The sequence below is a fragment of the Macaca fascicularis genome, chromosome 18 (genome assembly GCF_037993035.2).
Source record: "Macaca fascicularis isolate 582-1 chromosome 18, T2T-MFA8v1.1".
In the NCBI taxonomy this organism is placed as follows: Eukaryota; Metazoa; Chordata; class Mammalia; order Primates; family Cercopithecidae; genus Macaca; species Macaca fascicularis.
In genome coordinates, this window is record NC_088392.1 from 39,949,710 (window position 1) to 39,966,270 (window position 16,561).

At 43.4% G+C, this 16,561-nt stretch overlaps 1 protein-coding gene and 2 non-coding genes across 3 annotated transcripts in view; 1 reads left to right on the plus strand and 2 right to left on the minus strand.

Annotated features, from left to right (window-relative positions):
- Positions 1-6,998: 6,998 nt before the first annotated feature.
- Positions 6,999-7,081, minus strand: LOC123570109 (small Cajal body-specific RNA 18). The gene has a single exon (XR_006694117.1).
- An 84-nt stretch (positions 7,082-7,165) lies between these two features.
- LOC123570113 (small Cajal body-specific RNA 17) lies at positions 7,166-7,309 on the minus strand. Its single transcript, XR_006694120.1, has one exon.
- Positions 7,310-7,880: 571 nt separating this feature from the next.
- The window catches only part of ACAA2 (acetyl-CoA acyltransferase 2), a 28,553-nt gene continuing 19,872 nt past the window's right edge, over positions 7,881-16,561 (plus strand). The window contains exon 1 of the mRNA XM_045377777.2: positions 7,881-7,946. Within this exon, the coding sequence (XP_045233712.2) occupies positions 7,931-7,946 (16 nt within the window). The 5' untranslated portion in view covers positions 7,881-7,930. The remainder of the gene's footprint in view (positions 7,947-16,561) is intronic.

Consider the following 16,561-nt stretch of genomic DNA (forward strand, 5'->3'; position numbering starts at 1 on the left):
ACAGCATATTTATGATCATACAAACAACACCAAATTTTTTTTTTTTTGAGACAGAGTCTTGCTCTGTTGCTCAGGCTGGAGGGCAATGGCAAGATCTCAGCTCACTGCAACCTCTGCCTCCTGGGTTCAAGTGATTCTCCCTCCTCAGCCTCCCGAGTGGCTGGGATTACAGGCGTCTGCCACCATGCCTGGCTAATTTTTTTGTATTTTTATAGAGATGGGGTTTCACTATGCTGTCTATGCTGGTCTCAAACTCCTAGCCTCCAGTGATCCGCCTGCCTCGGCCTCCCAAAGTGCTGGGATTACAGATATGAGTCACCATGTCCAGCCAAAACATCAACAAACTTCTAAATAAAGACCAAAACACTTCTAGTATTAAACACTGAAATGAAAGCTATACATACATTTAAGAAAGATTAATAAAAACAAATGAGAAAGTTGCCCACTTATTCCATTTCAGAGTCACTGAGGGCCCACCTCTCCTGGCAGCTCAGGGTGCCTGGACGGGACCCCATCCTGTCACTGGGTGTGCTTACAAACCCACACTCAGACTGGGATCACTTAGACATACCCATTCACCTCACGTACACAGCTTTGGGACATGGGAGGACACTGGAGAATCCAAAGAAAACAGTCATGGGGATCTCACCAGTGGAACGTATCCATGTCTCTATGAATGAGGCAGCAGTCTCAATTCTTGCCACTTCAGAAGAAAGAATTTGAGGGGCGTAGAGCAGAAGGAGAGACCAAGGCAAGTTTTAGGACAGGAGTGGAAAGGCAGGAAAGTACACTTGGAAGAGGGCCAAGTGGGTGACTTGAAAGAGTCAAGAGCGCAGCTTAACCTCTTGACTTGGGGTTTTACATGTTGGCCTGCTTCTGTGGTCTTGTGTTACTTCTCTCAACTCCTGGGATCTTGTCAGGAAGTGGCTGATCACCAGTTTCACATGTTTTCTATCGGGAGACTGCCTTTCTCTGATGCTGGCTGTGACCAATGACTACTTTAGAAAGATAGTTAACAACTGCCTTGACCATCACTGGATGGTCACCCGGTGCTCTGGGTGTGTGTGTGGAATGGGGAGCTCTCTCCTGCCCTGCTCATGCCTGACTAGCTACCCACTGTAACAGGGAGAACCTGCAGACTTCCCACACCCAGTGGCCCTGGCCAGGAAGCAATTCTTTTTTTCTCACCGACATTATGTCAAAATGACAATGAATGAAACAATGTTATGTAGGGATCTGCTGTATACTATGCAGTGAAAAGTTGACCTTTCAATCCACCTTCCAACCTAAAGATGGATTCACTTTTTTGAGTGGCTGACCAAAGAATACCCTTACGTGAGGAAAGCCTTCAGCTCATACTCAAAGAGGTTTAGGCCTAGCTTCAAAGCCTCAACAGGAAAACCACATTGGAAAAGAAGCAAATTTCATAAAAGACACACTTAGTTCAGAAAGAGAAAAGCAGCCTGACTTCCAGGAACTGATCTGAAATTCAGAGCTAGGCCTGGGTCATGCTGGAAGCTGGCCTGGTCCTCTCTGCTGGGCCGTGTTGTTGTTTTGCTATGAACAACCTTACAAAACACCAATATCAGACGGAGTCCCTCTGTGACTACACTAAAGTGATATGAAACAAGACTGTAATTTTGCCCAGGCACAAAAACAAGATCACTGTGTAAACCATATAACACCAAATATGCCCTGTCCCAGGTAATATGAGGGAATGTAGCCACTTTCCCAGGTGCAGCTTGAGCCTGGCTCTAATCGGCCCTCCTTCAGGATAAGATGATACTGTGACAGTCAATATTAGGTGTCAACTTGATTGAAGGATGCCTAGATAGCTGGTAAAGTATTGTTCCTGAGTGGGTCTGTGAGGTTGTTGCCAGAGGAAATTAACATTTGAGTCGGTGGTCTGGGAGAGGAAGACCCACCCTCAGTGTGGGTGGGCACCATGCAATTGGCTGCCAGTGCAGCTAGAACAAAGTAGGCGGAAGAAGATGGGATAAGCTGGCTTGCTGAGCCTTCCAGCTTTCATCTTTCTCCCGTGCTGGATGCCTCCTTCCATTCCTCCTGCCCTTGGACATCAGACTCCAGGTTCTTCAGCCTTTGGACCCTTGGACTTACACCAATGGCTTGCCAAGTGCTCTCAGGTGCCCTTTGGCCACAGACCGAAGACTGCACTGTTGGCTTCCCTACTTTTGAGGTTTTTGGACCCAGACTGAGCCACTCCGGGTGAGCCTGCAGACGGCCTATTGTGGGACTTCACCTTGTGATCCTGTGAGTCAATTCTCCTTAATAAACTAACTCCCTCCCTCCTTCCCTCCCTCCCTCCCTTCCTCTCTTCCTTCCTTCCTTCTGCCTGTCTTTTTTTTTTTTTTTTTTTTTTTGAGATGGGGTCACGGAGTCTCGCTCTGTCACTAGGCTGGAGTGCAGTGGCACGATCTTGGCTCACTGCAACCTCCACCTCCTGGGTTCAAGTGATTCTCCTGCCTCAGCCTCCCAAGTAGCTGGGACTACAGATGTGCGCCACTACGCCCAGCTAATTTTTGTATTTTTAGTAGAGACGCGTTTTCACCATGTTGGCCAGGCTGGTCTCAATCTCTTGACCTCGTGATCTGCCCGCCTCAGCCTCACAAAGTGCTGGGATTACAGGTGTGAGCCACCGCGCCTGGCCTTAAACTCCTATATATATATATATCCTATTAGTTCTGTCCCTCTGGAGAACCCTGAATAGTACTGATACCCAAAGACTTGTCCCTACTTCCTGACAGTACCCAATACAGAGTGAACCTGTACTTCCTTGGATCCTCCCCAAATCACCAAACCAAACCCCAAATCCTACCACCCTTTTACTGAGATGTGCTGCAGTTCCCAAAGGCACACCCATGATGTACAATCTCCCTTCTTCCAAAGAACATTAAACCCAACTTGTTCAACTATAGGTGTGTTTCTGGAGGTTTCTGGCTGAAAGGCAACAATGGCATTGTCTCCTTCTACCAACATTAGTATTTACAGAGTAAACTTAGATCCAAGGAAGATTTGCCTAAGGTTATGTTACACATGAAAGTCAAGCCAAAGATATAGACACTGCAAATAACCTTCAGACAAGTAGAGAAAGAAAAACAAATGTCTGAAGTTTGAGACAGTGCCTTAGAGGTACTGGGAACACATAAAGACTTAGGGTAAACAACATGAGGGAGTTTGGCAAATTGGTGTCTGTATTACTTCCTGTCTACATTCCCTTAGAAGAGGTAGCTGGGCAGACTTGAACACGGCAGGAGAAAATCTCCCCCACCCCACCCAGGAATGTCAAGCGACTATCAGGTGATGGTAAGGCAAGTTGTTAAACTATCTAAAATAATCATTGGTCTCAACTGGTGTCAGGGAAAGACATTCTCCCAGTAGATGGAAAATACTAGAATCTGGTGATAAGCAGCTGCTGGATAAGATTTTGGGAGAGTGGGCTCAAACATGCTCACTAAGAGGCAAAATGGTGGAGTTTAACTGGCATATGAGCTTCCTCTAGGAAAAAGACTGGTAAGGGAAGAATGTCTCCAGTGAGTATGTGCACAACTTCAGTAAACACACCGCACATGCCGCCCCTCCCAAGTGCTGGCAGGCCACTGAGCATGCGGACAGCCCACCCCAAGGGAAGAATCGGAAGAAGTAATGCAAGGCCTAGAACCGTACCAATGTATCAGTCTCCAAATCAAGGGTCAGTTGGCACAGCTGAATCTCTCAAGTTGCCCACTGAGCCCTCTTCCAAGTGTACTTTACTTACTTTTATTCCTGCTCTAATACTTCTTAATAAACTCTCACTCCTGCTCAAAAACTTGCCTTGGTCTCTCACTCTGCCTTATGTTTCTTTCCTTTGAGGAGGCAAGAAGTGAGTTGCTGCAGGCCGGTACGGATTTGCCACTGCAAACAATTTCATTCATCTGATGTTCTTGCTTGGCAACTCGAACTTTCTGAAGAGTTAGTATTCGTTGTAAGAATAAAACCACATTCAACATTTGCCTTCTAATTAACAAAAATTGAAGTTATTTCCACAGCAATTAGATTAACAGTGAGCACACACATAACGTTCCAAACTACTCAAGATCAGCAAATTCACTTGTCTCACTCATTCAGATTCATATACTCATTTTTAAAAGTTGTCTTAGGCCCTACTGACTTGGTCAGCTTTCCCCAGTTTCCATTACTGAAACTTCTAAAGCCACTGCTGCTTAAGCCACTGTCAATTTTTAGTGTTATAGGAAAGCAGGAGAAACTGTGTTTAAGCATAGGAAAATAAGTATAGAAATGATAACATTGCGTTTCTAAAAATACTGAGCATTAAATATCTAAAAGTAGAACATTAACTTTACATCTCATGAAACCCTCCACATCTGGACAAAAATTATAACAATTTTAATATACATATTAAAATTACAAGAATACATACCTGCTTAAATATGATGTAAACCTGAAAAGGACTAAATATTTTCAAAAATAACTTGTTTCAAGCAATTTTGTAGCTTAATTGAAGGACATTTTTTTCTCCCAATTTGTATTTTGAAAGAGTTAAAACCTACAGAAAAGTTGCAAAAATAGAAGAATGTGGTACATGCCTGTAGTCCCAAGCTACTCAGGAGGCTGGGGCAGGAGGATCCCTTAAGCCTAGGAGTTTGAGGCCAGCCCTGGCAACATAGCAAGCAAGACCCCCTCTTAGAAAAAGAATAATGGGCCAGGCGCAGTGGCTCACACCTCTAATGCCAGCACTTTGGGAGGCCGAGGTGGGCGGATCACCTGAGGTCAGGAGTTTGAGACCAGCCTGGCCAACATGGCGAAACCCTGTCTCTACTAAAAATACAAAAATTAGCCAGGTGGGGTGGCACATGCCTGTAATCCCAGATAATCAGGAGGCTGAGGCAGGAAAATCACTGGAACCTGGGAGGCGGAGGTTGCAGTGAGTGGAGATCATGCCACTGCACTCCAGCTTGGGTAACAGAGCAAGACTCTTGTCTCAAAAAAAAAAAAAAAAAAAAAAAAAAGAGAATAATAAACAACTGTATATTCTTCATTTGGATTCCCCAGTTCATAATATTTGGCCATATTTGCTTTATCTTTCTCTGCCAGTGTATAGTCATGCACTATCTTTCCTATGTTTAGATGCACAAATACTATTGTGTTACAACTGCCTACTGCCTACAGTGTTCAGTACAGTAACATGCATACAAGTTTGTAGCCTGGGAGCAATAGGCTGTACCATATAGCCTAGGTGTGTAGTAGGCTCTACCATCAAGGTTTGTGTAAGTGAAATCCATGATGTTCACACAATGACGAAATCGCCTAATAGCACATCGTTCAGGATGTATTCTCGTGGTTAAGCAACACATAACTGTATATACACATATGCATTTTTTCCAGTCATTTGAGAGTTAGTTGCAGGCCTCATGATTCTTCACCTGTATATATTTCAGTATGTATTTCCTAAGAACAAAGGACAATCTCCTACATAACTACAATATAATTATCACGATCAGGAAACTTAATGTCAATATTACCATGTCATCTATAATTTATATGTTTCTCCAATTGTCCCAATACTGTCTTTTAGAGTTTTTTTTTAACCCACGTTTTAATTAAGGATCCCATACAATATGTGTCACATCTCTAGTCTCCTTTAATGTGATACTATTCCTATTTTAGCCATTTTTTGTTTTTCACCACACTGATGTTTTTAAAGAGTTCAGTTGTTTTGCAGAATGTACCTCCATGTGGATTTGTCTCATTGTTTCCTTATAATTAGATTCAGGCCAGATGTTTTCAGGAGAAATTCTACGCAAGTGAGATTGTGTTGTCGCTGTAGCAAGGGGAGCGCATGACATCAGTTTGTCTCTTTATTGGTGATGGGACACCATTAGTTCATAATTCGGTGAAGTAATACCCGCAAGATTTCTCCATTGTAAAGGTACCCTTTCCTCTTCATAAGACTTGCAGACTATGTCAATATTCTCTCATATATTTACATGTTTTAACATATGTAAACCTTTCACTGAATGGTTTTAGAATCCACTCACTAGTGACATTTCCAATTAGAGAAAACACAGTACATTTGTAAAGACCTACTGATGGTGATCTGCAGTGGGAAATTGTGATACTTAACCTTTCTTAAATATGTAGAGGGCAAATTGAAAAGTGTGTATGAAAATGAACACTCTATACATGAGCAGCATTTTTTTTTTTTTTTTTTTTTTTGAGACAGAGTCTTGCTCTGTCACCCAGAATGGAGTGCAGTGGCACTATCTCGGCTCACTGCAAGCTCCGCCTCCCAGGTTCACGCCATTCTCCTGCCTCAGCCTCCCCAGCAGCTGGGACTACAGGCGCCCGCCACCACGCCCGGCTAATTTTTTTGTATTTTTAGTAGATACGGGGCTTCACCTTGTTAGCCAGGATGGTCTCGATCTCCTGACCTCGTGATCCCCCCACCTCAGCCTCCCAAAGTGCTAGGATTACAGGCGTGAGTCACGGCGCCCGGCCTATACATAAGCATTTGTGAAGCTTGTCTAAGATTTGTACATTTGATTGCATGGGTATTTTGCCTTAAAAAGAACTGTAAATGAATAATGTGTGCTGATGTGTTCATGGGTGTAGAGTACTAAGGTCTGCGTTAAAAAGATAAGATGGTTTGATGGAAGAACAGGTGGTCAGCAATATAGCAAAATGTTAACAGTTGGGTCGATATGCGTCCACTGTACAAGTCTTCCCACTTTTCTGTAAGTTTGAAAGTTTTCATAATACAAATTCGGATTTTAAAAAAACCCCACATTGCAAGAGTGTCACCAAAGCGTTTGAAAAGCAGGATTCTAGAGGGGGCATTCGCTGACGACTCAGAAAAACCGTCCATGCCACCCACCACCCCCACGCACTCAAAGAAGCCCTCGCTAGGCAACCCGGCCCTCCGAGCCCTGGTACCGAGGGGCTCTCCGCTTCTCCCTTGCCCCGGCCGCCTCCTGCTCGCCCGGCCTCAGTCTGTTCTCAGAACACACTCCATCACGTGGTTCCCATAACTCAGATTGCGCAGTGGTCTCGTCATCATCGGCCAGGGCTCACAGTGACCGCGGCAGAGGCCTCCCTAGACCTCCCTCCCGTCCAGCCTCACCTGCTGCCCCCTCTCCTCACGCCCCCGCTCCAGGTCCCCTGGCCCCACTTCGCTCGCCACGTTTTCATAATCCTCTCAGGCTCCGGGCAAGCTGCGCCGCCCGCAGTGGGACCTGATCATATAAGGAAAATACTACGGGCTCATCTGGGGGCTGCAATAGGGACCCGAAAGCGCCCTAGCCTACTACACTCACCGCACCCCAACTGCCGCCCACCTCTCCGCCCAGCCCTCAGTACAGCACCCAAGCGCAGTCGCGCGTCCAGATCGGCGACCAGAGCCTCTGCCCAGCGGACTGCGCAGCCGCCCGCTCCAGCCAATCCCGTCGCGCCTCCGCCGCGCCCCGCCCCCAGGACGTTCGGTTCCGCCCCCAGCTGGCGGCCGCCAGCGCGCCAAGTTCCTCTGGCCTGGGCTCCTGCCAGGTGTTTAGGGTTCTGGCGGAGACCAAAGGGAACAGTCATTCCCTCTCGGGGCTGGGATATGATGGGTGAGAGGTGTCAAACCAAATTCTCTCGGTTTGGAAACGGAGAAAATCTAAAAACGAGGACGTGAGGAAAGAGTCAGCCCTCAAGACGCGTAGTGGTCTACCCGAGCCCCGACCCCCGGGCTCCCTCGGGCTAGGGTGAGGCGGGCAGCCACGCGTGGAGTAGGATCATCTTACGCGGGAAGTAGGTGAAAGGGCAGGGGCGTGGCTCCCGGGGCGCCACCCACGCTCTTGAAATCTGGGTGACTGCAAGTGGCCGCTCTGCGTCCCCCAGACCAGAGACCCGCGCCGCCGACGACCCAGCCGCAGCCATGGCTCTGCTCCGAGGTGAGCGCAGCCCCCTCCTCTCCTCGCCCCTCGGGGTCCTGCCCTCCCCCGGCCAGGCCTCCGCTTCCGGCCGCCGCGGAGAGTCGGGGGTCGTGGGGTGAAGTTCACTCAACCTCCTCGGTTTTGGAGCGGAAGTGATAAAAACCCAGCCCGAAAGGCTTGTTTGGGTTAAGGAGAAAACCCTTACTTGTAAGACGCTAGCGACAGCGATTTCGATGCAATTTCCTGTTGACTTGAGACCAAAGTTTGCTTGCATGTGACCTTGGAGGTCATTCCTTTCTTCGCCTAACAGTGACTCCATTAGTTCGAGTCCAAGTATTAGGATAAATGGGGCGGCGCCATAGGCCGCTGGCGCTTGCTGCGGGGCAGCTGCACACAGGAGCCGGCTGCTGGGCCTCGGTGGGCAGGGCTCCCCGAGTGAATCGATGGCGTGGCCTGGCCACAGAAATGGTAGCTGGTGTTCTGCTGGAAGACCTGCCCTGCTCCCTTTTCCCTTCTGTTGCTTTAGTTTAGAGCAGCCACTCTATACCTAAGCTCTAGGGTTATGAACTTGTTTAAAACAACTGTGTAATAAACTCCCTTTTCAAAACAAATGGGCACAATCAATGGAATCTTACTTTAAGGATATACCGAGACGGGCGGATCACGAGGTCAGGAGATCGAGACCATCCTGGCTAACACGGTGAAATCCCGTCTCTACTAAAAACTACAAAAAATTAGCCGGGCGAGGTGGCGGGCGCCTGTAGTCCCAGCTACTCGGGAGGCTGAGGCAGGAGAATGGCGTGAACCCGGGAGGCGGAGCTTGCAGTGAGCTGAGATCCGGCCACTGCACTCCAGCCCGGGCGACAGAGCGAGACTCCGTCTCAAAAAAAAAAAGGATATACGTGTCGAAGAGCATTCAGGTGGAACACTATCGAGGCCCTGAGACAGGAAAAAGCTTGGCAGGATCTAAGAACCAAGCATTTTGGTGCTCCAGGGCCCTGTGAACTCTGTAAGAAGGTGGGATTTTGTTCCAAATTCAGTGGAAGGCAATAGAGGGATTTAAAGCGGGGTAATGACAGGATCTGATTTCCACTCTGTCCGGATTTGGGGCGGTCTGTGTAATGGCGAAGAGACCATTTAAGGATCTATTGCAGAGGTCCAGGGAGCAGCAAATGATGGCTTTGACTCGTGTGGGGCAGTGTAATTGGGGAGAAAAGGGGAGGGCTGAGTTGAGATAGATTTGGGGTGGTTTTGTTAGAAAGTAGATTGGGTGTGGTGGAGTAAATATAAGCAGGAAATGTCAAGAATGATGAAAAGTGCCTGGTTTGATGAACAGTGTTCATGATGATGCCACTTACAGAGTGAGGAAAATTGGGAAAGGAATAGATGTGGAAAGGAGGATTGAGCATTCAGTTTTAGGCAGAAAACTTTTTGGTGCCTGTGAAGCAGCCAAGTGGAGATGCCAGCTAAGAATTGGTTAGGGGGATCTGAAAGTCAGAAGAACCAAAGTGGCTTGAGAACAAATGAAGGGAAAAATCGGTATTCTGGAACCAAATGCAGTGTTTATAGTTTCCTGCAACGTGGATTTCATTTGCCAGTGCCCTTCCTGACTGAATTTACTACGTTTACTTCATAAAGCAGCATGGTGAATTTTTTTTAGACGAGGCATTTCCACTTCATTTAAAAGGTGCATTGTCATGAGCTATCTTCTTAAAAAGGAAATAATAGTTTTACTGATGTCATTTTAATATTTTATCAGTGGTTCTTACCCTTTCTTGTAATACAGACCCATTTGAAAATTTCACAAATACTATGAACTCAGAAAGGAAAAAAATGCACATTGACATCTGTATTAAGGAAGTAGAAAGTTTATAAATTTCTGGTACAGTTTACTGTAGTGTTAGAGCTAGTGATCGTATTTTTTTCCATTTCCTTATCATAGCAATTAGGACGCTCATGTGGAGAGAGGTAAAGTGGTTGTGTATAATAACACAGGTAGTTAGTGGCTGTGACTAGAACCCAAGCCTTGAGCTTGAAATAGTGATGTTACAGGCCGGCTAGAATCATTAAAGATACGCTTCTCTCAAGCAGCATACAAAGTGTTTGCAGGGTGGGTGGGAAGAAAGAAGAGCATGTGACTGATTATAGGGAAAAGGACACATTTGAGTTAAAATTTGTTAAGGATTATCATTAATTTGTCAGATTTCACTCAACAAGAAGAACAGTTCTAGGTTTTTATTAGCTCCCATCCTAGTACTTGGCAGGAGGTTTTCACTTAGATCTTAGCTCTCCTACTGCTCCTGACTTTGTTGGGAATGTTTGTGTATTTTTTCAAGGCGAGTGGGCAGGGCTGCTAAATTACCTTAATCCTGAAACACCGGGATAATTTGCCCTAGTTGCTGCCTGAAGTCGCTGGTACTAAGTGAATATTTACCTAACAATGTGATAGAAAGGTAGAGCTGTTTCTTTCCTAGTGGTGCTTTTCCTGTACTGTCAACTCAGCACATCTTCCCAGGCCCTTTCTTGGAGCTACTTGGACTCACTACACTCTGGGTTAATATGTCTCTTCACTGTCTTTCGGTCTTGGGAAATTTTTAGCCTCTGAATTTTCAGGGTGTTTTACAATAAATGAGATTTCAGTTTGGTGTTAAAGATTGTTAAGTTTTAGACCTTTTAGTATCCACGTAAAATTGACATCAAATGAAAATTGACATGGCATACAATTTATGAAATTAAAAGAAAAAACCTTTAAACCTTTATAGTCTTTGTATCTGCGCATCCCAGATTTTTTGTTAAAATATTTAAAATAATAATAGTAAAAAATTATTTTTTAAAATAGAGAAACCCAGTCTCTACAAAAAATACAAAAATTAGCCAGGCATGGTGGCACTCACCTGTAGTCCCAGCTACTGGGGAGGCTGTGGTGAAGGATTGCTTGAGCCCAGGAGGTTGAGGCTGCAGTGAGCCGAGATCACACTACTGCACTCCAGCCTGGGTGACAGAGTGAAACCCTGCCTCCAAACAAACAAAAAAAAACCCAAACCAAAAATATATGATTGAGAACATTTTCTCTGTTCAAAATAATTGTATTAGTTCAGTTAAGGCCTTACTTGAGCTAAACTTTACAGTCTGGGAGCATCAAATAAGAAGTAATATAGATAAAGGGGAGGTTCTTTTTTTGTTTTTATTTTCCCACGCACACCCTTTCCTTTGTAGATATTGCATATTTCACTACTAGCACTGCCGTCTCACAAACGCTTTCTTAGAATATGAGACATAGGGGAGAAACTCATAAAAGGAACTTTGTAGAGAGACAAATGAAATTAGACTCTATTGTTTCTGAGGAGAAGTTGGGGTCATTTCCATGTGTGCAATATGTCATTTTTATTTCTGGATGTTTTATGTATTTTTGTTATCTTTGGATTTCAAAAGTTTGACAATGATGTGCCAAGCTGCAGGGGAAGGGGGTGTAGAGTGCTATGTTTGGTGTTTATTAGAATTGAGGTTTACTAAGCTTTAATCTATAAATTTATGTTTTTTATCAAATTTGGACATTTCTTCTTTATTATTTCTGCAAATGTTTTTTAAAACCCATTCTCTGTCCTCTCCTGTGACTGTAACTTGTTAGTCCTTGAGGTTCTGCCCATGTCTTTTTACTTTCTGACTTTAAAGAAAAAATTAACAAACTTTGTTTTTGAGCAGATTTAGGTTTTACAGAAAAATTGAGCAGAAAGTATGGAGTATACCCTATGCTCCCTCGTCCTGTCCATTTCCCCTATTATTAACATCTTGCATTAGTGTGGTACATTTGTTACAATCGATGAGCTAATATTGATACATTATTATTCACTGAAGTTCATGTTTTGCATTCAAGTTCATTCATTGTATTATATAGTTCTGTGGGTTTTGACAAATGTGCAGATGACTGATGTCAGTATTATAGTGTCATACAGATTAATTTCACCACCCTAAACATAATCTGTGATTCACTTATTCATCCCTGTCTCTGAACCCCTGGCAAGCCCTGATCTTTTTACTGTCTCCATAGCTTTGCCTTTTCCAGATATCATATAGTTGGAATCATATAGTATATGGCCCTTCCAGACTTTCTTCTTTCACTTAGTAACATGCATTTAAGATTCCTTCTTTTTATGGTTTGATAGCTCACTTCTTCTTATTGCTGAATAATATTTCATTGTATGGCTGCACCACAGTTTGTTTATCCATTCACCTGCTGAAGGACATTGTTGCGGGAAGTCAGGGACCCTGAGCGGAGGGACTGGCTGGAGCTGTGGCAGAGGAACATAAATTGTGAAGATTTCATGGACATTTATCACGTCCCTACTAATATTTTTATAATTTCTTATGCCTGTCTTACTTTAATCTCTTAATTCTGTTATCTTCGTAAGCTGAGGATGTACATCATCTCAGGTCCACTGTGATGATTGTGTTAACTACACAAATTCATTGTAAAACGTGTGTTTGAACATATGAAATCAGTGCACCTTGAAAAAAACAGAATAAAAGCGATTTTTAGGGACAAGGGAAGACAAGCATAAGGTCTGACTGCCTGTGGGGTTGGGCAAAAAGAGCCATGTTTTTCTTCTTGCAGAGAGCCTGTAAACAGACGTGCAAGTAGGAGAGATATGGCTAAATTCTTTTCCCTAGCAAGGAATATTAAGACCCTAGGAAAAGAATTACATGCCTGGTGGGAGGTCTATAAACGGCTGCTCTAGGAGTGTCTGTCTTATGGGGTTGAGATAAGGACTGAAATACGCCCTGGTCTCCTGCAGTACCCTCAGGCTTATTAGGATGGGGAAAAAAACACTCCCTGGTAAATTTGAGGTAGACCGGTTCTCTGCTCTTGATGCCTGTTTTCTGTTAAGTTGTTTACCAAGACCATATGTGCACAGTTGAACATAGATCCTTATCAGGAGTTTTTGATTTTGCCCTTTGCCTTGTGATCTTTGCTTTGCCCTTTGCCTTGTGATCTTTATTGGCCTCAGAAGCATGTGATCTTTGTTCTCCTTTTTGCCCTTTGAAGCATGTGATCTTTGTGACCTACTCCCTGTTCATATACCCCCTCCCCTTTTGAAGTCCTTAATAAAAACCTGCTGGTTTTGCGGCTCAGGTGGGCATCATGGACCTACCAATATGTGGTGTTAGGCCCAGCGGCCCAGCTGTGAAATTCCTCTCTTTGTCTCTTTGTACTCTTTCTCTTTATTTCTCAGACCGGCTGACACTTAGGGAAAACAGAAAGAAGCTACATTGAAATATTGGGGGTGGTTTCCCCCAATAGGACATCATGGTTGCCTTCAAGTTTTGACAATTATGAATAAAGATTTGTGTGCACATTTTTGTTTGAACATAAGTTTTCAAATCATTTAGGTAAATACAAGAAACATGATACATATGGTTAGGTATGTTTAGTTTTATAAGAAACTGCCAAAGTGTCTTCCAAGCTGGCCATACCATTTGCATTCCCACCAGCAATGAATGAATTTCTGTTGTTCCACATCCTCACCAGCATTTGGTATTGTCAGTGTTTGGGATTTTAGCCTTTCTAAAATCCAAAAGACTAATAGTTATGTAGTAGTATCTCATGTTGTTTTAATTTGCAATTCCCTAATGACATATGATGTTGAGCATCTTTGCATATGCTTATTTGCCATCTGTATATCTTCTCTGGTAAGGTATCTGTTCAGATCTTTTGCCCATTTTTAAATTGGGTTGTGTGGGTTGTTGTTGTTTTTTTTTTTTTTTTTTTTTTTTTAATTGCTGAGCTTTAAGAACACTTTGTATGTTTTGGATACCAGTCCCTTATCAGTTAGGTGTTTTTATAAATACTTTCTCCCAGTCTGTGGCTTGTCTTTTCATTCTTTTGACAGCATCTTTTGCAGAGCAGAAGTTATTTATTCATTTGTTTTTAGAGGGTCCCACTCTGTTGCCCAGGCTAGAGTACAGTGGTGTGAACACGGCCACTGTAGCCTTGACCTCCTGAACTCTAGCAGTCCCCTCGCTTCAGCCTTCCAAGTGGCTGGGACCACAAGCACACACCACCACGCTCGGCTGATTTCTTAATTCTTTGTAGAAACAGGGTCTCATCATGTTTCCCAGGCTGGTCTCAAACTCCTGGGCTCAAGCAATCCTCCCACCTCGGCCTTCCAAAGTGCTGGGATCATAGGCATGAGCCACTGTACACAGCCAGAAGTTTTCAATTTTAAGAAGTCCAACTTAAGTTTTCCCTTCATGGATCCTGCTTTTGGTGTTAGATCTAAAAAGTTATCACCAAACCAAAAGCCATGTAGATTTTTCTCATATGTTCTAAGAGTTTTGCATTTTATATTTAAGTCTATGATCTCTTTGTTTTCATTTCTGTTTTTTTTAGGTAAGAGGTCTCACTCTGTCACCCAGGCTGGAGTGCAGTGACTTGATTGTAGCCCACAGTAGCCTTGAACTCAGCCTCCTGAATAGCTGGGACTACAGGCACATGCCACTATACCCAACTAATTTTTTACATTTTTTAGAGATGGAGATCTTGCTGTATTGCCCAGGCTGATTTTAAACTCCTATCCTGACACAGTCCTCCCATCTCAGCCTCTTGAGTAGCTGAGATTATAGGCTTGAGCCACGAGACATTTTTGCCTGGATTCTTTTTGTTTGGTATATGGATGTTTTGTTGTTGCAGCACTATTTGTTGGAAAGACTATCCTTTTTCCAGTGAATTGCCCCTCCTCCTTTGTCAGACCTTGAGGTTCTGGCTTTGTTTTTTAATCTTTTTTTTCATCTGTTCTTCAGATTGGATAATTTCTATTTATCTTCAAAGTCGCTGAATTTTTCTCCTTTCATTTCTATTCTGCTGTTAAGCCCATCCAGGGAATTTTTTATTTCAGTTATTTTTCAGTTTTGGAATTTCCATTTTGGATTTTTATAGTATGTATTTCTTTGCTGAGATGTCATGTGTTTTATTAGGAGCATATTTTCCTCTACATCCTTGGGCATAGTTATAATAGGTAGCTATTTTAAAATCCTTGTCTGCTAATTTCAGCATCTGGGTCTTCTTGGGGTTGGTCTCTGTTGATTGTCTTTTTTCTTGAAAATGAGTCATATTTTTTGTTTCCTCATATGTGGATTAATTTTGAATTGTATTATGAACATTGCAGATGAAACATTGTGGAGACTGGATTCTGTTGTAATCCTGCAGACAGAATTGACTTATTCATTGGTTGGCTATTTATTTTTTGTACGCAGAATCACCCCCATGCACCCCCATGATAAACTGTGTCTCCCCTTGTAGTGGGCAACAATTTAAATCTAAGTTCAGTTTTTTAAGGCTTGGCTTAGGTGCTTGTGGTCTGACCTACACATAAACGGCTAAAGAGTCAGCCAAATATTTTGGCAGAGTTTATATGTGAAATTTGGAATCTCCCTCTATGGTGCTCCTCTTTCCCAGATTCTCCTTCACTTTCTAGTGGCTGTGCTTACCATGAACTTTATTCTCTGATTCTTCAAGCCAGTAAGACTGTGTGTTTCAGAGTTCTAGCCATTCCATGCATCACGGACTGTTAATCTTCAAGTTAGTTGCTATAAATAAATTGGGCACTTACCCTGTTCTGTTCTCTTCCTCTAAGTATCAACTCTTCTCCTTACCTGTCTAGTTTTGTTCATTTCCAAGACCTGCAGGTAGTAGTTGTTCTCATATATTGTCCTGAGTTTTTCATTGTTTTCTGTTGGAGGGTTGGTCAGATAGGAGCATAGCAGGCCATGACCAGAAGCAGAACTAATGAAATTAGAAGGAAGGCATGGAAAGAGGAAAGAAGAATGAAATAAAGCAACCACTGATAGAACAGGTGCAGTAGCTCACGCCTATAATCCTAGCAGTTTGGGAGGCCAAGGTGGGAGGATTGCTTGAGCCCAGGAGTTCGAGACCAGCCTGGGAAACATAGCAAGAGCCCATCTCTACAAAAAATAATACTAAGTAAAAATTAGCCAGGTGTGGTGGCACACACCTGTAGTCCTACCTACTTGGGAGGCTGAAGCAGGGGGATCACTTGACTTGGGGAGGTCAAGGCTGCAGAGGTCGAGGCTGCAGTGAGCTGTGATCACACCACTGCACTCTAGCCTGGGCACAGAGCAAGACTTTTTCTCAAAAAAAAAAAAAAAAGAAAAAGAAAACACTGATATAAAAATAGGCAGAGACTGTTAAGGTAGGAGGATGAGAAGAAACTTGAAAAGATTCAGGAAGGCATCATGGTACAGAATAACCCATTTACCGGAACAAAACATTTGTAATGCACCCAACTAGTATTTATGGCCTTTTGTAACTATCTGAATTTGTATCTGTAAAAAGCTGAGTGGATCTGTTCTAAATTGTAGTTATATATATTGATATATATATATCTGATATTCCTGATATTCCTTTAAACTGCAAATTTCTCAAAGTAGGAATGAAAAGAGAGGTTAAAATAGAAATATTTTAGGCTAGGTCTGGTTTGTTTGATGAAAGAGATCATAGACATAAATTGGAAGATTATACTTAGATACCAATAGTGGTATGATGCTTGAATAGTCTAATTTGTAGGTCAGTATCTTATCACAAACCCATTGCCAAAAGTCCCATAATTTCTTGACAA